This window comes from Tetranychus urticae, chromosome 1 (assembly GCF_039701765.1).
Source record: "Tetranychus urticae isolate SD_2017Ah chromosome 1, NJAU_TeUrti_SD_1.0, whole genome shotgun sequence".
In the NCBI taxonomy this organism is placed as follows: domain Eukaryota; kingdom Metazoa; phylum Arthropoda; class Arachnida; order Trombidiformes; family Tetranychidae; genus Tetranychus; species Tetranychus urticae.
The window spans coordinates 30,380,924-30,408,306 of NC_142958.1; the positions used below are offsets into that span (position 1 = coordinate 30,380,924).

The window sequence follows — 27,383 nt, forward strand, 5'->3', positions numbered from 1 at the left end:
AATTAGACTTTTAAATGATACTGGCAAATCATTTGTTTAATTGTCTCATTTGCTGTCCCATTGTCTTTTTTGCTCTATTTTTCGGACAAATAACAGAAATCCTAACACTGTACATTCTGAACCATTCGTAACATAACGATAAATTCAATAAAAAAGTATTCAAAATTATTCCATTTTTTGAATGGCAAAATAATTTCCAAACATAGTTATATAATAATTTAAAGACTAAATCAGATCAAGTTTATTGGTAAATTGTCGTTTGCTGCAGTTTGGAAAGCTTTCGTTTCCTCACTTACTTGATTCAAAGTCGTTTATGATATTAAAACGTTTGAAAAATGTTTTCAGTTTAGTTCATGAGACAGGTTCATGTACTATTTTACCCAACTGCATCAACATGTAACCACAATAATTATGAAGGCTTGAATTAGTTATAAAACAAGCCGATAGATCTCGCCAGTATTTTAATGTGTCGCCATCCATTGAGTAAAGTTGTTGATGAAATGTTGTTGCATTGAAAAGCATGTTAGTTGAAACAGTAACTTTACAGTTTGAACAACTTTCTCTGGGTTGACTTTTGTTGCCACTATTTTTGTTTGTTAATCATTATTTTGTATTTAAATAATAAACAACATTTGTGGATTGTTGGTGAAACAGTGTTACATTTGTGGTTCACCAAAATCACCATTTCTCATCTATTGACACCTTACTTACCTAGACTAGATCATCTTGATAGATCAAGATGATCGGTCATTGGGATAAAGTTGGATATTACAAAGGTTACTCTAAAGTGTTAAATAAATCAACCCTTTTTAACCATCAACATCTATTTAATCATGATACTCACAGTAAATTGGATTTGTACAGCAACAGTATAACAACAACTTGTCATCGTTTAAGTGGTCTTTTTGTAAATAATGTGTTAAAAGTGTTTTTCTGGTCCATTTTGATACCAATCATCTTTACCTCATCAACGGTCCAAGCTAAAAAGGTTTTTCCAGGTAAAATTTTTCATCTCATCTTTCACAACATTAATCTTTATATGGAATTGAATGTAAATTTCAAGCCAATGGCAGTCTAAATCATGATAAATTTTTGGATTAAGATACAGATTTGAGAGTGAGATGAGACAAAATAACGAAGTAAATGTTTCAAAGATAATTTGAGAAGCAAATTTTGTCAAATTTAGAGGGTCAATTAAGATTTGATCTCTTTCCTTGATGTCTTTATTTAACTAAATGTTAATCACAAATCATTCCTAATTGTCACAATGAAACTAGTTTTAATGGTTTAGACTTATCTTAATTTGAATGCAAAAAAAGTCATAATCTCGTAGTCAAGTCATGTTTTGGTGAGAAGCAATGAAGACGTTGAATAAGATGTTAATTGGGAAGGAAAAGATGATGAAGATAATGAAAATTGAATGCTCAAAGATAAATGAGGGAAAAGGGCATAAAAAAGATAAGCTTTAATTCATTGACCATTTTTGCTGTTCAATCATATTCATGTTTAACCGATAAAGTTAAACATTGAGGACGAATGGACATTGAGTAGCCAGTAAAGGGTGGAGTTGAAAATGATGATGATGATGACCATCAGAATGATCAGTTAGATCCATTAAATGTTGCATTAATAGAGACGCTTCTTTTTTATCAATAACATCAATAATGTCATCCTGCAAGTCTCAATAGAATAGGAAAATGATGAGAAAGGAATTGATGAGAGTAACTCCAGAAACTGATCATTATTGGAATCTGGCAACAAATGGATGAAAATATGCATGAAAACTGAATGGAAGCTGAGGCTGGATGGAAAAAAAAGTTTATCAATAATAGACAGAAATGAAACTCTCTAATCTTATTAATATCGGCCAAAAATAATAACATCAATGATAATGATGCTGGTGATTACTATCAACATTTTCATGGACAAAATGTCTGTTCCCTTTGAGACATGATCATCATTATCTTCATGATCCATTCCATCAAAAGATGACAATTCACCTTTACCACCTTTCCTTGTCAAAAAGACCAACTGGAATGGGAATAATGATGATGAGGGTAACAAAAAAGCGAGAGATGAAAGTTATAGAGTAAAAATGATGAAAATAGTTTACCAGCAATAAATTTCATCAATTTTCATGATAATGACAAAGTCAAAAAGGCTTGAAAAAGGCTAGTTTCAAAATTAAAATACCAGTAAAGATGAAAAGAAGTTTGTTCAGAATCCTTTTGTAATACCAAAAATGAACTTAGTTATTGTCCAAAAGAGAGAAAAAAAAAATCCAATTCCATCGATTCTACAGTTTTCATGGTTTATCAACTGTTATAACAAAAAAGTGAACAAAAATAAATTTCAGTTCAATGAAATGTTGAGAAAAGGTGTTTTTTGGGTTCTTTTTGGCCTTCCTTAAGGCTTCAATTTTCACATTGAAGATGACAACGAAGACTAAGATGAAGATAAAGATGAAGATGAAGCATGAAGAAGGAAAAGTTGAAGATGAAAACATCCGGTGGTAAGAAAATAGTTTTTTATTTCAAGCTCAAGATGCTTTTGTCAACTCTTATTTATCCTCTTCTCATCTCGCCATTTTAATCTTACTTTTTGCTCATCTTAAAATGGAATCATTCATCTCTTGAAACCTCCTGCAAGTCTTACCTTCAGGCTGAACTTTAATCTGATGGTTTCCTTTTTTGTTTTGTAGCCACAGTCAATTTAATCAATCTATTGACGATTATCATAATGAAATTCAATTTCAACTTATAACCATTTATCCTCATCTTAACCTGAACCTGAATATGAACAATATTGCCTCATGATTACCTTTTTATGTTGCCTTAATTTTTTATTACTCAATTACTTCCTTTGCCAATCAATTGTTTAATCACTGTTAATCATTATTAACAACATTAATCAAGATCAACTTTGATTCTGAAAACTTCTCTATTCAGCCTTTTCTCCCTGTTCATCATATTCCACATAAATTGTCAACTTTATCAGCATTCAATCAAATATTAAAATAATGTTAATAGCTGAGAAGTAATTTTATTTGTAATAAAAATTGATGTAAACCTTTGATAGTAATTTTTATGGTGAAAAAAGAAGTAAAAGTAAATGATGTTTCCATGAAAATTTTTGTTCCATTTTTTCATCTTTTTCTTTAAACCATTTCATGTGGATAGTTTTTGTTCATTTTTTGTTTCAAGATTATCTCAGTTAACCATGAATAAATCATTTTTTATTTTCCTTCCAAAACCAAAGTTAATACATCAAAAATGATAAATTTACTTTGTTTTACCTTTTCCAGCAATATTCTGTTCTTATTTCAATTTAATCTCTACTTTCATGCTGTTGACTTTGAAACCCAAATCTTAACCGTAACTTGTCTTGCTATTTACATTAATATTGATTAACTTTTCGATTTTTTTGTTCATCTTTTTTTCTTCTTCTATTACAGGCAGTTTAATCAAAGGACCATGGTTTGAAGAGGAACCAAGAGATGCTTATATTGTTAATCAACCAATTAGTCTTAAATGTAGAGTCCATGATGTATTATCTGCCCAATTCCATTGTAATCATGGTAAGTTGATTGACATTACATTTTGATTGAAAACTTTTAGGCTGAGTAATGAATAAATGTCCATTGTCAGTAGTAACTTGAAATGTCCAATGAAATGCTAATTAAGATGAAATCAATCAAAGTGAACATCAATTGCATCAATCCAATCAAATCTTCTGCTTCTACCAGCAATAATGCAAAATGAAGTTCAGTTAACCTCAGGTTTCACGAGTTGCATCAGTTTCAATTGGAATTGCTAAAAACACACTTTTCTCCTTAAAATGAATTGCAATTTTCTTCTATTTATCAATGGATCAATTAACAAACTTTCAACATTATACTTCATCATGTTGCTCTGATAATTTTGGCAATCCTGTAACTCAATCCACTAAAAACTGAAAACTCAATTTAACTCAAAGCAAAGAAACACTCAACAATGTAAAAACTAATCAAAAGCAACTTGCATTTCTTCAATAATTAAAGTTGATTAACCTCAAAGGCTAATCAATTCACTCTGAAATCATTTCAATTCAAACTGATTTCAAGTAAAAACTAAACGCTTTCAAAATCAAAGTTATCACAGAGTCTGGAGTTGCTTCAAGTCAGTTTGTAATACTAAACAATCTTGATCTTAGTTCAACATTTATTCAAAGTTGACACAAAATTTTGATTAATTTTAGATTAGCAAAGTTATTCAAATTGGTTCCAAGTTAATTTTCAAAATAACTGAATGGCTTTTGATTGTTACTCAGCCTAAAACAATTACCTTTCCTGATCACTGACAGTGTTTTGGGATGAACGATGATCAGAATAGTAATCATCTTGATTATGACATTAATCGGTGCATCTTAATCAACTTGTGTTTGATGTATTTTCTTGTATCAGGATGTATTGCCTTTTAAGACTAATTAATCCAGTAACGTTTTAAAAGGGTTAACTGGTTGTTGTCAGATTTAGTTAACTTTATCAAAATTTTTCCCATTTCTTTGTCAATCTTTTTCTGTTTCAATCTTGCTGCTTCAGGCATTTTCAATGGGCTGGAGTAAAGGGTTAACCAGAGGAAATTGATTAAAAAAGATTTACTTTCATCACCCGATAAAAACAGTAGCTCAAAATGATGATTGAATTTAAGTTTTCCTTATTCAATCACAATCATTTAATTAGTTATAATGGTTGATCATCATGATAGCAACAAAATGTTGTTTCGTTTATTAATTTGTTGTTAATGTTGCTATTTCATTGGACTTGATTAATGTTTAAATAAATCCAGTTTACCTTTGATGATGCTAATCATGATCATCACCCTTCAGCCACATCATAATCATCAGTCAATCTCAATCTTAATTGAGATGGTAAACATGGTAAAACTCAGAATAAGGTAAAGTCAAATAATCAAGAGTAAATGTTGATTTAACAAGCTTTCTTCATTTGTGATTAAACTTTTATTGGCAGATTGATTGATCAAAGTTGCTCCTTCAATCATGCATAAATGATCCAGACAGGATTGTTATCTGATGAACTTATTAATTGATTAACTTGCAATAATCAGCAACAATTTTCTGCCTCTTTTTTAACTCAATAGCAAAAGACAAATGCAGCAAAGATTCAAAAAAAGTCATCAATGAAAATGGTTAACCTGTTCGCGATTTTTGCATGTAAATTAATTTACTCTTGAAATCAACCAAATGCAGTCTTTAGCTTTAGCTAATTAACAAATATCAATGATTAATGGTTGGTAATTGAATTGTCCAGATGAAACATCCGATCTTCATCAATTATCCACTTGATTTTCTAGACTCTGGAACTTTTTTTGTTCAATTTTGATCATAAATAATGATACAAAATGATTGAAAAGAAACAAAACTTTCCAAATCAATAGAATGATCAAAACCAACAGATTCCAAAAGCTTACAAACTTGTAGAATGCTCCGAAAACTTCGCTTCAATCGAAGTAATGAACATTCAGAATTAGAACTTCTGGAAATTCCAAATTTTAAGCAAAATGCAAAATGCAGAAACGACTTCCATAACTGATAGACTTGAAAGTATTTCTCGAATCTCTGCGATTTCAATGATCGACAGATTTCAGAATTTCTTTGGAAACTCGATCGATAATTCAGTGATTTATTGTTTTAGTAACATTATTTCAATTGTTGAATGTTCAGTGAATGACTATTTTTCAGGACTAACTGGATAAAATGAAAAATCTATTTTTTGAAGTTAAAATATTTATTTTCTTTTCATTGAATAGCGATTTGAAGTATTCAGTCTTTGATACTTATCGAATGCTTGTAAATGAAATTTTTATCTGGTTTATCATAATTCATGTAAATTGATTGTAAGGTTAATTTCAATTTTGTTTTTTAATCTCAATTTCGTCTAGTTGACTGAAATGTTTGCCAATGAAAAGTTTAATGTTATTCATCTCATTATAAAATCAATTTCATGTTTACCTTAAAAATATTGAATCAATCAGAGCCAGTGAACAGTTGAGATTAATTTTTTTGTGTCTTTTATCAACTCTGAATCTCTTGAGAATTTAAATAAAAAAGTAAATAAATCAATTGATTGTTTCAAGTTTTAAACTGAATTGGCAAACACTTACAAGAAATGAAAACTGAAACCTCTTGGAACCTCTACTGAACAATATCTTGAAATGATTAACAATTTAAACATTGACAGGATCAAGTGATGTTACAGTTGTATTATCATTGTCACGCTATCAAATGCCAATGAAATACAAATATATTTACCTTTCATGATAATATTTGAAACAATTTACACAAAAAAATATTCAATGACTTTAACATGCAAATATCACCATCACTTGATCACTCATTAATCTTGTTTCATGTTAATCAATCAATGACATTGTTATCAATACAATCATTGCAATGATCAAGAAAACAGAGGAAACATTTTCCATGTAACAACATCTTAATTAGCAAACACATTAGCCGATAATTGTTCATGATTTCCATGGAAAATGATTAGAAATTCAAGTTTCCATTAATATTCATCTTTTCAGGTTCATTCACTGAAAACTGATTTTATAAATTGAACAAAAAAAAGAAGATTTTGAACAGAGAGAAAAAAAAGGAAAATGAATTCATGATTATAATGATGTGAACTGAATGTATCTGAATAGAGCAAATCAATTGAATTAAGTAATGGGAAAAGCATTTACTTTTAATTAACATATTTAAACGATTGGTGAAAAGTTGATGAAAAATTGGCGTAAAGTGATGAGCAAAAATTGCGCTTAAAAATAGCATTTTTTTCCCTTAAATTGCCACTAAACACAATTACCACAACAACAGTGATTAAAGTTGAACATGAGCCTCCAATGGAGCTCAGATTTATCCAGAGGTTCAAAGTGAATTAACTTTCAAACTTGCTTGCAATTTACAAAAGGTTAACTTTAATTTCACTTTTTCCCTTTTCTGCTTCTTCTGTTCAGAGGTAATTGTTCATTGTATTGCCTTACCCATTATCAAACTATTTAGGATAAACACAGTCTTATCGTCATCCCTTAACATCATTATTTTCATCCCTCATCCATTCATTCATCTTGATTCATGCAATTTTTTCCTCTTCTTTTTTGGCCTTTTATAACGATTATCAATTAATGTGTCTTTCATCTATTTACACAGGTCGTGAAGAGGATATCAGGAAACGTGAAACTAGCCATGCTTATTTTGACCCTGAAACTGGCCAGCGAATTGTAAGTTTACATTCAACTCTATCAGATTAATTACGTTAATGGGTGAAAAATTGAGTTGGACTTATGTAAATATGAACAGTTGCCTTAATTAATCTAATTATGCTACTGTTTATTGTTTATCATCTCTTGACCATTAAAGGTCCTGCAATCCTTTGCTGTTTCCATTGTATTTTATATTGTATTCCGAAACAATTTCCTGAGTAATTCAATTTTTCTCATCTTCTTTTTTTTCTGCTATTCATTTGCTTTCCCAATGTTGCACTTGTTTTTCAATTTCCAGACTAATGATGAGAATCGTCATTATCATTGAAATAATGATTATGATGCTTTTCAGGTTTTCCCTTTCAAATGAGATTGAGATTGTTGTACCAAAATGTAGTTTTGATTCTGGATAATGTTCATTGTTCATCTTGTAAATGGACTCAACTTTACTCTAATCATTTTCAATTGTTCACAAGTTATTCAATCTATTTAATAATTGATGTCAAATTGTCTCATTTACTTGAAATCTGGTTTGACCAAACTTTTTTTAATCTAAACTTCAATTTTAACTTCATTTCAGGGTTCAATTTAGAGTCCAATTTTAACTCAATTTTAACTCAATTTCAAGTCAATTTCAAATTCATCTTCATTACTTTTCCACTTTGCAGTTCAATTACGAACTACAATTTAAAGTAAAGATAATTTTGGGCCATTTAATGTTAACCAATATAATTGCCAATTCACTTTTAAAATCGCAAGCAATTTAACCAAATTGTTTAATTAAAATTGGCATTTTTCAAAATTAAACAAATTTCCGCATTTAATTGACAAATATTAGCCAAAATTAGCAAAGTGTGCAAAGTGGCCCAATAAAATCAAACATTAAACCAATTGAACAATTGATGTCAATCATTTGATGAAAAAAAAACTGATTGCTTTAAATTATCCTCTAATCATGTCAATTAATGTTCATAAAAAAAAGGTAAAATTGTCAATCAATCAGCCAACCCATCAAATATTGAATCAACAATTAGCCTTGCAATGAGATTTACATTGAAAAGTCTAATCTTTTTGTTTTCAATGTTCAATCTTTGATGATAATCATTACAGCTGATATAGCTAAAGGTTGAATGGTTGGACAAAGGTTATACCTTGACACAAGGTTAAACTATAAAATAACAAACCCACCTAATCTAGAGACTGGAAAGGTAAGGTTCAGGTAACCGTGGGAAAGCGTTTGGTACAGCCGATTAATAAGATTACATAGACTTGTACTACACCCTTACCTAGGTTGGTCAATGGTTGGTGTCTTAAGACACTTAAGTGTATAAGAAACAAGAGCTTGAGGCAAAAGGAAAGAAGAATCCAGTTTTTACGATCAAAGTAAATACAGTTGAAGAAGATGCTAAAGAAGAAGAAGATGATGACGAGAAGATGAAGATGAAAAAGAAGGAGAGAAAAGGAAAACTTGTGATAACATCTGAAATATATGTTTACCTGAGTTTCTACCTTTTATACAAAATATATGTCATTCAACAACAAAAAAAGTTTACCCAGCATAGGGTCATCAATAGCATTCATCTTTACCCGACTCATCCATTTCCTTTTACAGATATTATTAATTCCCTGTTGTTAAGGTTATCGTCGTGAAACTCAATATCGAACCCAATTTTTACCTGTCAATTGAATAACTTATTATTAGCAATATTATCATTACTATTGCCAATTTGGTTTTCATGTCAACCTTTTGCTTTTCTTCCTTCTGTTCGTCTTTTCCACCTTCCATCACTTTTCCCTCTTTTTTTCATCATTTATCTTCATTATGATGAAAATGAAGTATTATCATCACGTGGCTTGTATTTACCTGTTTGTTTGTTTTTTCATTTTACCAGGTCAATGTTACTAGGTTTTTTGTTTCACTGTTTTTTTCCCTTTTTGTTTGTTTAGCTTCATCACTTGACTTGTGTTGCTGTTCAGTTTGCTTTTACTGACTTTAACTGTTTAATGTTCATCTTTGCATTATTATGACAACAAATTGTTGGACAATACTGATTCATTGATGGTTCATTTAATCTGAAACGGTAACTCGCTTCAAGTCAAGTAAACTTGTCAATGTTGCTTATTTAACTGGATTCATAAAGTGACTAATTGCGCCTTCTCACAGCTCAAGTAGCATAGCTGATGCAAAGGCCCTTCACTGTTGCTTTTATCTTAAGTATCAGTCTTGTGTACTTATTTGCATACAAGTTATCAGGCTTTACCCAGCGTTACTTGAAGACTAAAGAATGTGAAATTAGATCAATTATCAAAGAATTTCATCGTAAATTTGAATTTCAAGTTTGCTTGCTTATTTTTCCATTGAAAATGACTGAGTTTATTCATTGATTACTGAATTATGCGCAAAAGCTGCATTTGGAATTGCAGAAAATATCATTTCCTTAATTCTGCGCTATTGCTGATTCTCATTTACCTTAAGTTTCAGGTTTAATGGCAGATTAACTTGAAGATGAACAAAAAGTTTAATATCTTGAAGGGTTTCTTTGCATTGGGCATTGATGAGACTGTTTTGCATTATTGTGACAAATGAAGAGACAATTTGAAAAGGTTTTCATTTTTGTTATTCATTTTGCTTTTGTTGAGACTGTTGACCCTGTTGAGCTGTATCATTCGCAGACCTGGTGAGTTCACTTAACAGCACGACAGCGTTACAACTCAATCCCTCGTGAAGGGCCAAGTTGATTCAACTCTTGAATGTGCATTAAATTACAGCGCAATAATTATTTTTGACTCTAGATGGAAATGATTTTCATTAAGAATCACTTGATTTTCAGCTTTCCTCAAAATTCAGGTTTTCATCTCTTGTATATTACAGCTTCTGTTGTTACCTGTTAACAAATGGCCAAATGAAACAATGGTAATTTATCTGACATCTTTTCATCTCACATGCTTAAGTAAAGGTAAAAGATGTTTGGAAGATGATGATGATAAAGATGATAATGGTGATGGAAAAGACGATAAATTTGTTGAGATTGTAAAAGGTTTGCTTCTTATTTGACATTTCACGGTAAATTGATTTTACTTGTATAATGTTGAAGACGAAGACATGACTAAACATGAACAGGCAAAGGTTGATTTTTAGCTCAATCTTGTGAATCTTTTCATCCATACACTGAATTGATATCATGATAAAGATGCAACTTTCAAGGTTACTTGTGAATAACATAAAATAATAATCAAAAGACTAGAAAACTTGTATTCTGTTCATCTCTTAATTATCTTCTCATCATGATCATCTTTTATGGCAGCGATAACAAGATGCTGATGATAAAAGCTTGTTTTTCTTATAAACAATTTTAGCAATCATTTAGCATTTCTCATGAAAAATCAGCAAAATCAATTAAAGGCAATCCAGTCAATCATAAACATTTTACATTTTCAGATGAAAAATCAGAGAACAATTTTGATGTTTAAAAAAAGTGAATTTTATTGTTCAAATTGTTTCAATTGGGTTAAAGGAAAGCAAAATTAGCTCTTGGTAAGTGACTAGCGATTCGCCTGTATTCACCTGAATCACTTGAGATTGGCAATTCATATTGTTTAGATGAATGTATTTCACTGGCAGCTGCAGCGTAATGGTCGAAATGACCCTTTGAATGATGGCTTTTATGGTCATCCTTGTGATCGTCATGTTTACCTAAAATTGAAGGAAAAGTGAAGTTAGTTGAATTGATCAAATATTGAGGCTTTGCTTTGGGTTTCCCAATGTTTTTTGATTTTTCATTTTAATAGCGCTTCTATCAAAATTTATATTGTGATTGTGTTTATAATACCTGACTTTTAACGGGTTAAAACAATCAATTATCACAATCTTTTTTTGTATTTATTTTGGCATCAATCATCATTATGATCTTTACAATTGGACATCACAAAAGTCGATAACCAGGATCAAGGGATTGTACCAATCGATTGTCCAAGGAACAGGTTCAGAGACAGCTTCATTCAATCCGAATACTTTTTACAGTAAAATTGAAGTTTCATTGGAAATCATTATTTTGTTTAAAACAATGATGAGCATAAAAAACAAAAATCTCAATCAACACATTTCCTAAGATTAGATTAGTGGAAACCCAAAACCCAAAAGGAACCCTTTTTACACCTATTTTCAGTTGATAAGATGATTTTGGTCAGCTTGGAGTGATTGAAGCAAACAACTAAAAATGTTTAAAGATTTTCAAGTTTATCTTAAACTTCAGTTTGATCTTAAAGGTTGTCAATGAAATCACTCAAAGCTAAAACCAGATCATTATCAGCATCAACTGTTACTCGTGCTTGGAACTAAACTTACCCCAATGGTCTTTGCCCCAATCGTCTTTGCCCTTTTCATGGTGAGTTTTAACATCGTACTTCCATTTACCTGAAATGCAAAAAAGTAAATTCAATTAGTGAATCAAAGGATCAGTCAAATTTCAACTCTCAAGTAAATCGAAAATTTTGACATTCAAAATTCGACAATTTCTAGATTTGTACATTTTATGCTTAGAACTTGGAACTTTTCTTGTTCAACTTGCATCAATTTTTTCGCTAAATATGATGAAAGTTCACCTAAAAATTTCCATTAAAATTTTGAAATTGGAAGCTTGGAAATTGTTCAGTTTGGAATGCACTTGTAACTGATTTTTAACTGGTTTACTTACCATGATCATGATCTTTGCCATTGTAAAAGGCAGCTGCTGCATCTTCATCTGAGGTTCCAGGTTCGTTTGTTTTAATTGATGCAACAAAGCCACCTTTGCCAGCAGTGTATTTAACTATACGAAGGCGTCCTTTGGAATCGTGTAAACCATAAGAACCCTCTACATGACCACCTTTCTTTGTAAAGTGTCCGTGCTCTTTACGGAAATTTTTATTGCCCCAAGGATCGTGAATGTCGTAGGCGAACTCGTACTTTCCCCAATCATCTTGTTTACGAAATATATTGCTGTGTCCACCGTGATGGTGAGTGGTTGAGGCCAGGTTGACCAAAGTAAAAGCAACCACAAAACCAGTTAGATATCCTCGTAAACTTGTCATTGATAAATAGTGACTTTAAATCGAAACTTTTATTTATCCAAAAATTTCAAAAATCTTGTTCCAGGCAACTTTAAGACACGGACACGATCAACTCGGGTCAACTTTGCTTCACTCGATTTGCACACTTTAAATCGCTTGGAATCACTTCGATGTTTAACTCCAACTCTGGATTTTTAATGAAGTTTGTGTTTTAAAAGTTGCTTTCAAACTTTCACTTCTCAATCTTCACCAGATTTCACTGTGAACTTTTACTCGAATCATGTAAGACTCTTTATAGCCAGTTCAGAAAAGGAACCAACAATCGTCCCTTCCTCTTGTGTCACCAGCGCCCACCTTTAATGGTTGAAAAAGAGCGATTGTTGAATTAACTATTCAACTTACAATCAGAACCTTTTTTTTCTCGAAAACCAACATTTCTCCCATTCAAAGCCATTCAGAATCATCTCAATTGATCCACTTTGCTAAATGAGTTAAGACAATGAAATGCTGTTAAACTGTTGTAAAAAGATGAAAGATAAACTGATGATCAGGATAATCTTGAGCATTTTTTGTCCAACCATTCAGATGGCATTTTGGCTTAAACTTTGACTTGAGAAAGCTTGAAAAAAGTGTGATGAGAAAAGACGTTTTTTTACCTTTCACATTCACTTTCAATCATTTTTTTCCTGATTCTTGGTGGTCTTTGATGAAAGGATTCACCAATCAAGTAAAAGCTTCACCAAAAGGCCAAAATCATGTTCATCGGAAAGTGACAAAAAGTGAAACTCTTCCGGTTTTTGTGGGCAAATTCATTATCTATGCTCATCTTTGTGGTAAATCAACAATCGAACTCGAAAAAAAGTGTTCATCTTTGTATTTGATTGCTTTTCATCAATTTAATCAATTTTTTTCGCTTCTTTGGCATTGTAACTACACAGAAACGAGGTTGAAATTTTTGGTGTCACTCGTTTTTTTCCCGTTAATTGGTCAACACCAATCCAAGTGGGAACATGATGACATTAAGTTGCTATTATGAATGAACATTTGAATAAAAAATGGTGTAAAACTTGAATAGAAATGAGAAAGGAAGGAAAATGATGAAAAGAGTGCAAAATTTGGTAATTTCAATGCAACCTCATGAAATTCAGGGAATGCAAAAAATGGTAAAAAAAGTTATTCTAATATCACATTTGCCTTAATGCTTTCCCTGTCTTGATAATGTTGACTTGAAAAATGGTGCAAAACTCATCTCATAAGTTATCCATTTTTTGGCAACCATTTTCACCATCATTTTCATTGCATCTTTTCATATCTCAATTTTATCCTCATCACTTTTGTTTCACCTTTTTTTCCTACCTTGCTCTTCCTTCTGGTTACATTTGATAAAAAAGTGAACAGAAAATGTAAAGAAGAGGAAAAACATTTTCCAGGCTATTTCAATATCCATTTCAATATTCACGAATTGAATCAATAAATATTTTCACAGTTAAATTGAAAAGATTATAACTCGATAAATGGCAACATTTCAACGAATTCATGATCCCCTGAAAAGGCATAGATTATCTCATGAAACTCTTTATCGAACGAAATTGTGAAAAATGAGTTTCTAAACAAATGAAAAAAGCATTTCCCAAAAGAAGAAAATAATTTAATAAAAAGGCAAAAAATTATTGTTAATCTAAAAATTATCATTTCTTTGAACATCAATAAAAAGTCTGAAAGCATTAGCGTAATGAAATGGATCCATTTTTGATTAACAGTCAAAGTTGATTGTTGATATTCAATTGAACGTTTCTGTCATTGATTCAGAAATGATTTTCTTGTTCATGTAAATTCAACTTTTTCTACCCTCAACACTGAATACAGTAAACAATTGAATTGAACAAAACAAATCCCTTTATGTAATAACAGCAAGTGTACAAAAATATTTAAAAAGATCAAGACAAATAAGAACTTTTTTTTGCTCTACTTTTCTCTTCCAAATCAATTCTTTTTGACAAAGAATTTTTCACCGGAATTTATAGTCAATTTATTCAATTTGGAATAAGATGCAAAAGAAAAAATCAAACTATTCTTATTACTATTTGCCTTTTTCTTTGATCAAAAGCTTATCACATTTTTTTTGCCTTCTTGCGTTTTCCCTGTCAAATGAATTTCACCCAAAGTAGATGCAAAGTATAATATTAAATATATTAACAAGGAATGAATAGAATGATGAGAAACATGGTAAAAGAAGAAATGATTGCAATGTTAACATTTCAATTCAACTTTTCATTTTCCCTGAAAAATTATCATGAAAAGGGAATGAAAGAAAGTTGAAAATGGATTGTCTTGTTTCATTATGAAAAATAAAGCTTAAAGCTTTTCACCATTTTCAACAAAAGAGTTGAAAATGATTTCAGTTTCTTTCAGAACTTTTCTGATTATAAATGAGTCGCGTTAATGATTCCAATTAAATTGAAAGCAATTTTTGTGATGTAACAAGAAAATGAATTTTAGGCGAAGAAGAAAAAAAAGTTTCTCTTCTCAACAGCTTTCTCTCGATGATTGAGAGCGTGGTTATCCATTGACACCCATAATTATACGGTCTGCTTGGCGAACCTAAAAAATGGAGAAAAAATTTCTTGAAAAATTATCCTTTTCTCGAGTCTTTACTTTACTGGCACTTTTGCACAGTCCACTTGACTGCTCTAGTTTATCATTATCACTGTTGGCTAGCAATTCAGAGTCAATTGCTCAAAGTAGAGAAAAGATGAAAAACAAAAAAAATGTTTTTCTCCACTTTTCGCCCTGTAACTGAAAATTGATGAAGCAAAATTGAAATACAAATCTATGACATTTTACAATTGCAAATGATGAGTCTTTGTTGCAACTTTTTTTGTTGCCTCAAAATGATATATCAGAGCAACTGTATCATCATCATGTCAGATAAGACTTTTTTCACCTTCTTTACACTTTTGACAGTGACTCTATCATTACCATTATTATCGTCATTACTGTTGAAATGTTGAGCTTTATTCTCGAGTTATCTTTTGTTGAACCGATTATTGAAATATCACTGCGTTTTCCCTGTGAAATAGGAATTGGTCAAAAGTCATCAATTGAATGGGCAACATTAACTTACAGATTGTTAAAGGTGATAACAATGATCAGCAATTCAATGAGTTAACCATCATTAACTGATTGGAAACAGTGATGGAAAAGAAGAAAATGAAATGAAAAGAAAAAAACAAAAAGCAAATTGAAATTCAATATCAACATCATCATTGTGGTGAACAATTCAGATTGATGAACATGAAAAGCACAAATGTGTGAAAAGTGTGGCAAAAAAAGTGTCACAAAAAGAAACCATTTTTGACTTGTAAATGGTATTCAATGTTTTACAGCATCATTATCATCTTCATCCTCTGTCAATTGCTCGCCATGTTTATGCATTTCCCTGTGAGCTTTTTCACAGGAAAACGATTTCAGGAAAAAAAAAGAGACAAAAATATTCTCAAGAATAAACTTTTTTGTTCTCATTTCTAATTTGAATAACTTTCAATAACTTCAATGAATGAAGTCTCTTTCAAATGATAACTTGAAGTAAAAGTGAAGAAGAGCAAAAACGCTCAACAAATACAACAAAAAGCTTCACAGAAAAGCAAAATTTATCAACAATTTTTGTTATCCTCATCAATGTCTAATATTTCCTTCTGAACTTGGGTTAGTTTTTCAGGAAAAATAATGTTCCAAGTTTGACATGTAAATACAAATCTTGATTCATCCATTTATCATGAGTCAAAGTGTTCTATCACAATTGACCAGAGAAAAGATGAAACACTGAAAACTGATCAACATCTTTTCTGGTCTTTCCTTTTGATCCATTTTTGTGTTCATTACATTATCACTGACTTACCAGGCTATCATGTTCAGTCACCTTTAATCCACTCCAATAAGCACAATATTACTTGAACTGATATTATCATTAATATCAACCTTTTGTATTCCCTTACAACTATTATCATCAACTAACCATTCAACAGCAAAGGCTAAGCTAAAAAGAGGATTATCTTGAAATTGTTTACCTTTAATCATGATTAGATTAATCACATTTTCCATGTTTACCTTTTGAAGAAACAAAATAATAATGAAAAAAGGTGTAATTAAATCTCACCAATTTGAGCCATTAACACTTGAGTTTGGGTTAAATAAACATGAAAAACATTAACAAATGTATAATTTTGCAAATGAAAAGGTTAAACATGAAAAGAAGCCCATTTTTAATCTCATCTTTTAATGTATTATAATTAATGTAAATTGTAAATTGTGATATTCAAAGGATTGATTTGCTAATTTTACTCTCTTTTCCTTTTCCAGGTTGAATTAACTCTCAATGTGAGTAAAGGTGATATTGATTATTCAAGCAATTCCCAACTTCAGGGAAACTTATTAAGAGATGATTTAGATTCCGAGAAATCAATCTATAAATGTTGGTGTTCAGCATTCGGTGGTGCCCAAAGGGTAAACATTGACAGTCGAAAAGCTTCTGTACAGTTTTCATGTAAGTAACCTTTAACCTTATTTTCCCTGTAAAAAACCTTCCAACTGAAACAACATTTTCAAGTTTAACTTTAAACTAAAAAACCATTGAAACCTCAACAATCAATGCAACAAATCAAATTACAATCATAAATCATTTGCGAGTTGAAACAAGATTAAAATGATTTACAGAAAATTAAATTTCCATTCTTGAACTTCAGTAATCGTTTCAATGTTTGTTCAGATAGTTTTGAGAATACAAAGTTTGGTGAAATCTTGTAAAGTGTAATCTTGAATTGAATCTAAAACCATGACAATGTTGTCCATCATTCTTGTTATTACAATGATAATTATGTTGACACTTGAATAAATCATTTTAACCTGAATACGTTTCTTTTAGTCTTGTCTTGATTACCTTAACTGTTGAAGTCAAATGTTGATCTTCATCAAGATTACCTCGTACTGTGAGGTAACCTTTAACCTTGCTCAGTGGTCACCAATTGACCGCAATACTAGGTACATTAACAGTAATTAGAAAAGGTTGTGAGCTTCATTTTGCATTGAATTCATTGACAGAATCCCTGGTGAACATTTGAACATCTTTCAACCTACTTAAACGACTTATCGATTAACGATCATTTTGTGTCTTCATCTTAAAAGCATCATCATCCTTCATCTTTTTTGGCCTCTTTACGTTCAAATAAACAATTTTTGCACAACATTGAAGGGTAAACAAATGTTCATTGGGAAAGGTTCAACAATCTGAGTAAACAAAACTCTTAAAACTCAAGTCACTTTAATCACATTTACAGCGATAATTAACATAACCATTAACATCAACTTTTCATTCATCAAACCATCTCGTCCATTGATTGTAATCAATGCTAAAAGAGTTGAATGTTGATAAACTGTTTAACCATTTTTTACTTCAACAATTTATTTTGCCTTTATTTATGTTTAGTTTACAATAATTTGTTCAATATTGAACCATTTTTAACTTGTAAATCCATTTGTTGTTCAAGTTGATGATTAACTATTGATGTAAATGAATAGCAATGAAACATGATTAATTAGGAAAAGATGTTTATGTTGATTTGCTGATTCCTCTGTTTATTGTATTGATATTTAGTCTATGATTGATTGCAGTTGAAGGTGAAGAAGCAGTTTAATGTATTGATGTAAAGATGTTGACTAAATAGATTTGTCTTTAACAATAACACATTGATTGTGTCAATAGACTGGAAGACACAAAAGTAGATAACAAATTAATTTACATTAATCAATTAGATTATGAAAGAGTGTCAACTTAATCATGATCAGATCATGAAATTTGGCTATTAAAGGATTTGCATGACATATTTTGAAAATTCAGTGAAAGGAAAGGAAATGAATGAACAACAAAAATCGAAAGTAGAAACATTTTTACCCAAAACTCATCTTCAGCTCATAATGAAGATAACAATAGGAAGAAGCATCTCTTGTTACATTCATTGGCACGAGCTTTTGTTTCAAATCTTTTATCATCATAACCATCATCTTTTGTCTTCCAGATGTGAACAAAAGATGGTTAAGGAAGGCATAAATGATAGTCAGATAGGGAAACAGAAATGCTCAGTGAAAGATTGAACTAAAGATGAAAGGTTTACATTTAGATTTGTTGAGTTGCCATTGAACTTGACTAAAAGATATGAGCTTTGGAACCATAAAAAGTGAAATATCTGATGTCGATTGTAATTCATTTGAAATGATCTTTGCCATGTTTTTCACCATTTCAATGATCTTTTTTGGGAATTTTGTTGTTTCAATTTAGTCGTAAGATCAGTGTTTTCATGATTGCATTTGAACACATGTTTTTGCTCAGACTGTTGAGGAGGAAAAGTTACCTTCTTTATCTTCATCTTTATCTTCCATTTGCTATTTGTGTTTCTTTTGTTTTCATTATCTTTTCATCTTTGTCATCATCTTGCATCTTCTTCTCACCATTTTGTCTACAGATTTATTTATCTTTTACACTTTTCCAGCTTTTCCTGGCTTCTTCAAGCTTTTCAACTTTTCACCAATACTTTCAATAATATTTTACTGTTCACCAAATTTTTTGCTTCAAAAATTTCAATAAATTATTTCAAGCAGTTAAGTTGATGGTCAAACAACTGATGATAAGATGATGAACAGGATGAACAGTTGAAGCCAAAAAGTAATTCATTAAGTTTGAAACTTTGTGTTGATTAAAATAAACTTAATAAACGTTTGCTTTTCCTGTGAAAAGGACACAAAAAGAAGAAGACAAAAATATAAGTTTTTCACTTAAAAATGGTTCCTTATTTTGGTAAGCAAACATAAGTGGCTATATATTTGAAAAGAAAGACACAAATAGAGATGACTGAAGATGAAGATGATGAAGATGATTCAAGTTGTGTGTTGAAAAATATTCAAGTCAAGCTTGTCTTATTCATCTTCCCTTAACATAATATTTTCCTAGTGAATATCATCTCATTAGCATTAATTACGGGAAAAGTAAAGTTGATGATGATGATGATGATGAAGATAGCGATTGAGGATCAACTGTCATCTGTGATGTATAGTCTGGAGGATGAAGAGCAAAAAGTTGCTTTCTTTGACTTTTGGGTGCTTATCATTAGTATCAAAAGAGACAAACATTTTGGCCTGAAAAAAAGGCAACAAAAACACCAAACTGGCCTGCAGTATTTTTAGTTGATTAGTTGTCAATTTTTAACCAAACTAATCATAATGAGAGACATTCAATTGACCCTCTTAACCTTGCAGTTGATTTATTTATTTATTTTGTTACATTTAATAATCATTATCCTCAACCTAATGTTCAACATTTTATGTCAACTTTTTCTGGCAAAGCTCGACTTTTTTGTTCTCAAAATTTCTCCTTTTTTTCTGTTCTTTTCCCACTTTTTAAATGGTTCAATGTTTCATTTTTTATCGTAAAATTTACAGAAAACCTTTTCACAGAATTTCCAATTTCTATCGATTCTCATTTTCTGCCGATTCAGTTGAATTACAAAAGCTTGGACAAGCATTAGTTGCAAGTTTCAAATAATTTATCAGCTTTTCTGACCACAGAAAATGTTTCAACTGCTTATCTCGAGAGAAATAAAAATTGACCTCAAAAATTGAATTTTCTCTCAACATTATCAACATGATCATTATCATCATGAACATGATCATAAGTTGGTTAAACATTTTTGGAAAAAAAGTTGATCAAAAGAAAAGGTAAAAACTGATGTTTTATCAGAATAACTTTATCTATTATCCAAAGCTAATGGACAAACTAAATTGATAAACAACTTCTGGATTCTTTGAATTGCTGGCCTAAACCTCTGGAGGTTTAACACAGGTCAATCACATGTTATCATCCCACCTGACCATGTCTTAATGGGATCGAGAGAGCATCAATCATCATCAGAATCATCAACGAAATCACCATTAATAATGGAATAAGAAGAAAAAGGTTTTTCCAAAAACAAAAAGTCTTTACCTCATTAATTCAATAACAATACAAACAACTATCAACATAAATAATAACATTAACAATAACATCAATAATATCAAAAATAGGATCAAAAGCAACATCAATAATGGACCAAAATAATTATCCAAACAATGATGTTGACCCTTTTGTTTTTCATTTCTCACTTTACGTGATAATTCATGGTATTTCTGTAATTCACTGACCTATCAATAATGATAAATGACCAATTGATATTCCAAGTTTCCTCAATGTTTATCTTTACTTTCATCAAACCCTTTAATTAACTCTCAATATTCATTTGGTTCATTCCTTCAAGTGTTGGCTTGCGATTCAATCCAAAAGATCAAACTCATCTGAATAACAAAAGGTTAAACTTTAATCACTTTCCGTTTACCTTTTTCACTGATTTGGTGAAAAGGCAAGGAAAATCAATTTACCGTTTCCAAGTCAAACTTGCTCATTGATTCTTGTATTAATATTTCCTTCTCATCACCCAATATCATAATGATGATATTATCCCAATTTTGTTCACTTGTTTATTAACATCACGAAATCACCATTTTCACTTACCTTTTATCCTATCCTGTAAAACCTTTACCTTATTCATCACGTTATTTCATTGATTTTCATCCCAATCTTTTCACTTATTTTTTTCTGTTCATCAATTGTTCGCTCCATGACCATTCTCAGGGTTATCATTATTGTAACATTAACAGTCACAATCAGTTTCCTCGGTTAGGTGTGGTTGAACATATTTAACGTTTATTTATCAAACAATCATCCAGACATTTGAAGAAAATGATGAAAAAAAAGAAGAAATCTTTTCATGGAAATAATTGTTTGCCGTTTAAGGAAGAAAATGCTTTTTAAAAACCATTTCTTCCAATATTTTTGATTCTTTTTTGACCCTTTTTTCCCTCTCTACTTTGCTCATATTGATCCTCACCATCATCATCATCATTTTATCATCTTTCCTTCAATCCAAGTTTCCCTTGCAATCTTTGATGAAAATGTCTTTTCTTTGCCTTCAACATTTGATCAAATTATATCTTTTACAATTTCTTACATTTCATCTTCACAATCGCGTCAAATCATGTTGATCTGAAACAATCATTAAGTTTGTCATCGACATTTCATTGTCAGATTCCTGACTCCAGATTCAGTTTGACATATTCAGTTATTCAACACCATCTTCCTAATCTTTACCAATCGTCTTTTGTTTTCACTTGAAAAACCATTCAACAATAATAACCTTAAAAGGTTTTCAACCAGTTTTTCACCAAAAAATACCTCATAATCATTGGGTACTTTTGTGTTTCACTCTCGCTTCCCCATCAATTGATGATTAAATTTAATTGCTCTCCATTTAATCAAATTGTGGGTTGTAACTGAACAATATTTATCTTTACATTCATTATACTTCAATCAAACTTACATCCATTAAAATAAAGCAATCCCTTAAAGGAACCTTCATCTTCACCAATTTCATTGGCAAACAAAAACATTAGCAAAACAAAAGCAAACCCAAAAAGAAACTCTTTTTTCCCTCTCTTTTCCATCTTCATCTTCTCATCTTCATCTTCCCTTTCAACTGGACTTTCTATTGACCAACACTAAATGTCTAATGTAATAATATTCAAATAATTATGACAACGAAATTATATTCAAACGTTATTCCACTTTCCATAACATTATATCTTGACTGCAATTTTATGTATTCACATTTATTTTTATCAACAATAACATTTATTATTCCCTATTATTTGCTTTTGGGATAAAAATTTGCTCTTTTATCCCGATGACAGTTATTATGCTTTCAACTGTTCATACAATTTAGCTTACAATTAAAAGCCGCAACATTTTGTTGTTTTTTTTTCTGGCAAATCAAATTAGATGCTCAAACAGTGCAAATTCAAAAGCAATAGATTCAAATTTAAAATTCAATTCACTTGATGATCCAGGAATTGCTCATTTTGTCTGGTAAAATTATGTAGCAAAATGTGATTCAGTTTACTCGTTACTTTATGCATTTTGCTAGTTACACTTGTTTGTGAAATTACTTTCATTTTATGATATTCATCGTTTCATTGCCATCTTCATCCTAAAACCTGAAAACTGGATTTAAGGCGAAACCATTTTTAGGCGAAACAATTTTATCTGCTTTATTTATTACCATCAAAATGATTATCAAACCAATAAACCTCAACATGAACTTTATTGGTAGCAGTGTTGTTGTTTATTTGCAATAATATTTTATCTTCCTATCAATTTGTTGCTCTCTATTATTTTCATTGCATACTAATATTTTTGTTTGTTCATTGAGTGAGTAAAGATGTTGATGATTAAGATGATTAAGATGATGGTGAGGACGGTGAGGATGGACATAAAGATGAAATGAATCATTTGGATCGTCAATTGATCAATTCAACTAGACTTTGGGTTCAATTTGTTAACTCTTGTCACTTAATGTTATCTATGTATATTACATTTTGACTTTTGCATGTTTGTTGTTTTTATAACATTATTGATGATAACATGATGATCATGTTGAAAGAATCATGTTATCATCTTTGTGCTTTATTTATGTGCCTCTTTTACTCACAGATTTAAAAGTTAAACTTGAATTGTTACATTTAACTAGATAATATCATTGATGTACAATGATGCGTAAATAACTGAGAGATGAGTAAAAACTGCATGAGTTTTGGATGGCAATCATTTCAACTCTCTTTTCTCTCTCTCTCTCTCAGTTTCTCTATCAATTTCATCAACCTCGCCCTTTATCCTCCTCTTCACCATCATACTTTCATCTAGAAGATCCTATAGAAATTTGGATGTTATCTATGGTTCTTTCCGGTTCTTTTTTGCTTTCTCCTTTAATTTCTCCTTCCACATCTCTTGATCTTTTCACTATCCATCCATCTTGGGATGCTTAGGCTGTTTCCATCAAGTCCTTTTGGTACCCTTTGCAACTTACTTTGTTTGTCCTTTTCTCCTTCTTCTTCTTCTTCTTTGTCTTCTTTTCCATCTTCATCATCTTCTTCAACTTCCTCTAAATGATATTTATGTTCCCCATCCTTAACAGCATCAACTCATCACAGAGAATAAGAAAGGCGAAGAAGATAAGAAAAGGAGAAGAAGAAGAAGAAGAAAAGAAATAAAGATGAACGAGAAATGATGATGCAGATCTTCTCGCAGTGGGGAAACCAAAGTCATGTGCAGTCACAGTGTAACGTTTCTTATATCTTTCCTAGGCAAGATGATGATGATAAAAGAAGATGAAGAAAAGATGAAGAGAAGAAGAAGAAGAAGGAGGCCCTGAAAAGACGACTTTTATAATCAATTATACTGTCAAATACACTCATTCTAATTGATTTCTTCTCTTCAAACAAAAACATAATACATCACAATGGAAATCCCAGCAATTTAATTGTCTTCAATATTCAATCAGGCCAATTTTTATTTCACCATTTTTCCACTTTCCTTTCCTTTTTCGACGGATAAATGAATGAGGTAAATGTTGACCCGTAAAGTAGTCCAAGTTACACTAAGAGAATGAGAAAAATAAATAATGAAAAATAAATATTGTATTACTTGATTGAATAGAGTGGTGAATTTTTGTGATTTATTTTGCTCTACTACTTCATGTTATTACTTACTGTTTAGTTAATTTCAACTCTTTATCGTTCCCTCAACGTACCAAAGTGACTTTGTGATTTGCCTAAAATGTTCAACTTCATAATTCAAGTTTAAAAACTTTAAAATTTTGATCCAACAGCAAGAGAGAGAAAGATTGATGCAGCGTTTTGTTTTGACTTTACTGGTTTATGTAGATGGTTATTGAAATCAATCTTATTCACTTTTCGCTAAAAAGTGATCAATTTTCGCATACTTTGTTGAAACCAACCAAATTGACTTTTAAATTGTGTAATTGAGAGTGATACAGAAAAGGTTGGTTGAAATGGAAACTTTCATCAGTCTCTTTCTCTTTTTTTTTACTCAAAAGGAGAATCCATTCTTGAAGTTGATTTCACTAGTTTCAAAGGGATATTATCCATTTTACTCAGGCCACAGGGTGCTTTTCAAATTTATGTAAATGGGTTGGTTTGGATAAATATAACATCCCTTTCAAATGCATTAAGGATCATGTAAAGTGATCACACACAAAAATTAAATCTCATGGTAGGTTAAATGTTGGGTTTCCAGACAAAACGGTTTCTTTATAAATGCACCGTAAAACGTGAAAATAGGACTTTAATTAAAGGATAGTCAACACGAGAAAATGTTTCACATGATTGAACCAATTTTGTGGGTTAATTGTCAGACAATTTTCCAGTCGCCATCCAGGTAATAGTAAATTGGATAGTTAATCATAACAATGTTGCTGATTGGTTATTGAGGTTTGTTTTGATAATCATGTTAAAGATTATTATTCTTGGTGAAACTTGAAAATTTGAAATCCATCCCATATTGTAAATTTCATTGGTCTTTTCATTTCTCCAAATTACAATTTAACCAACACTTTGTGACTCCTTCTTTGAAATAGGTTTTGATTGTGCCGATGATTCAGCTGAAATACCAAATTGTTACAAATTTTGTGGTCCCATTGATGGTCGTTGGTCCCCCTGGTCAGCCTGGTCAACTTGTTCACATGATTGTCAGCAGGTAAGAGCATCAGTTTTATAACGTAATTGAGTATATAATATGTGATGGTTGATGATGTGAGATTATGTCAAATTGGAATGCTCTTTATCCATCAACTGAGGTCATCCTAGGAGGGAAAGCGCAACTATATTAACTCGTAACAGTACAGCTAGTTGAGGTTAAAAATAGCGACCTTGGTAGTGAAGTTATGACCTTGGGTAACCTTGGATAATACCGAAAAGGCATTCTTGACATTTCTTAGCATCAAATAGAACCAATGTTTGACCTTTAGAGTTTAGATTTGCGTCAAATTTTTCGTTTCAACCAATTAACTTTCATTCCTTTCATGGTTCAACTTTCCATTGTTTAGGTTCGCCATCGCACCTGTTCCAATCCTCCGGCCAAATATGGTGGACAAGACTGCACTGGTCCTGATTCTCATATTAGAAACTGTACGGGTGGAATGTGCCATGAAGACACAATGATGCAATATCCAAGATCAAATGCTTCCTATCCTGATGGGCGCAAGCCGGAAATATACATTCTCTGTTTTGTGATTGCCATCTCGACTGCTCTCATATGTTTAGCTGTTTTCATCTATGTTTCTGTTAGCCAACGCAGGTACAAACAACCTGGAAGCATGTTTGGTGATGATGGTGGCGGTGAGGAAGATGGTCAGGCGATGTTATTGTTGATACAGAAGCAGCAACAGCAACAGTTACAGTTACACCAACAGCAATTTCAAACTCCGACACATTCGCAAGTTCAATCCTCTTCACCGTCTGGCTATGTACATGCAAATGATAGTGTTAACATGTCCAACAGTCCAGATGAAAAGATGCATTTAATTAGTCACTTAAATGCCTACAAGAACAATATTATTGACCATTTGGTTGTTCATCCTGATGCCCTTCGATCAAACCGTCCAAACATTGAGACAATCAGCCTTAATCAAACACCGAGCCACCATTCACTTTCCAATCAAAGTCAACACCAAGCATTGTATATTCAACGGTCATCCCCTTCACCGAGAAGCAGCAGTTATGTCTCAAAATCATCAACACCTAGAATCGGAGAAATGCTGTCCAGGACTGATTTGGATACAACTGAAGATGACAATTATGGAAGTGAAGCAGATTATGCTGAACCTTTCTTCTCCAATTTTTCTCCTTTCAACACGCCAACCTCATCTACAAAGCCACCTCTTCCATTAACTCGTCCTCCGTCCGCTCGGACCGAAGATTATCGGTCTGATCATATGAAAATACGTGCCAACAACGATATTCGTCCTCGCACAAACGATCAAAAATCAAATCAAGTTATTTTCTCTCGTGATCCATCATCTCTGCGATCAGCAACGTAAACTCATCTAATGCATCTGAAACAAGACAAAAAGAGACTGTCAGACAAACAAAAGGTGTTCAGAGTCAAAATTACTTCTTGTCATGGATTATTAAGGAGAGAATAGATATAAGAAACAATGTTAATACTAATGAAAATTAAACTTTTCCTATTAACCTACGACTTATGTATCCTTTTTGCTATCAATTATTAATAAGTTCAAAACAATTTACTAATAAAAAAGTTACATAAAACACTTGTTGTAATAAATGATCATTCAACTTTAAAATTTCTCATTGAAATAGGCAGCAAAATGGTTATGCTTAATGCTTTTTACCTTTTACCCGTAAAGATAGTTTAAGGTTGAGTATTCAAGATAAATGTTGTTGTTATTAAAGAAGATTGAATTGTTGAAATTTTAAATAATAAATGCTACTTACAATTTGAACATGAAACGATGGACAAAGCATTTAGATCTGTGTAAAGGAAGAAACATTGATGAATTGAAACAGAACACAAACCAGCAATAATTTAGCATGAAACATTTGATTGACAATAACAAAGTAGCTAAAGGCTACTGAAAATGATAGAAACAAAATATTTCATCTATGAAAATGTATCAGAATGATATTCACTGGGTATTATGGTTAGTTTTGTTGAAATAATGATTATACAGTTTCATTGTTTTTTCATTTTAATGGAGGAACAAATTATCGGTATTTATAAAATACTTGATACGAGCAGTGAATCCAAACAGATACACTCGACTTTAATGGCATTTCAATGCTGTAACCAAAGAGTATAACGTCTTGGCTGCAATTGTATACGATTCTGAACCTATTTAGCAAACAAAATTAGGAAAAATGAGATGTTTTGGAATATTTGGTGTGATAAAGAAAATGAATTCGCACATTTAGTGTTGAAAAAAGAGCTGAGGTCCAACCAAATACAACTGTTTCCGAAAGAGGCAGTTACTCAATACGAGACATTAAAGTAGATTTTAAGTTATTTGAAGGATCTAGTGGTTCAAATTACATTGTTAGATGAATTATTCCAGTGTTAAT

At 31.2% G+C, this 27,383-nt stretch overlaps 2 protein-coding genes and 1 long non-coding RNA gene across 3 annotated transcripts; 1 reads left to right on the top strand and 2 right to left on the bottom strand.

The window, feature by feature from the left end:
* Positions 1 to 522: 522 nt before the first annotated feature.
* LOC107362029 (uncharacterized) lies at positions 523 to 26,575 on the top strand. Its single transcript, XM_015929022.3, has 6 exons — positions 523 to 998; positions 3,455 to 3,577; positions 7,210 to 7,280; positions 16,671 to 16,854; positions 24,881 to 24,999; positions 25,349 to 26,575. Exons 1-6 carry the CDS (start codon positions 740 to 742, stop codon positions 26,339 to 26,341), a joined length of 1,749 nt encoding a protein of 582 aa, XP_015784508.2. The 5' UTR covers positions 523 to 739; the 3' UTR covers positions 26,342 to 26,575.
* On the bottom strand, positions 10,679 to 12,829 carry LOC112538804 (uncharacterized). Its single transcript, XM_089270255.1, has 3 exons — positions 11,957 to 12,829; positions 11,623 to 11,676; positions 10,679 to 10,956 (listed from the first exon to the last, which is right to left on the bottom strand). Exons 1-3 carry the CDS (start codon positions 12,330 to 12,332, stop codon positions 10,772 to 10,774), a joined length of 615 nt encoding a protein of 204 aa, XP_089126381.1. The 5' UTR covers positions 12,333 to 12,829; the 3' UTR covers positions 10,679 to 10,771.
* On the bottom strand, positions 23,071 to 26,981 carry LOC112538805 (uncharacterized). The gene is made up of 3 exons (XR_003082158.2): positions 26,760 to 26,981; positions 23,994 to 26,356; positions 23,071 to 23,881 (listed from the first exon to the last, which is right to left on the bottom strand). It is a non-coding gene; the product is annotated as an uncharacterized LOC112538805 (long non-coding RNA).
* Between the last annotated feature and the right edge of the window lie 402 nt (positions 26,982 to 27,383).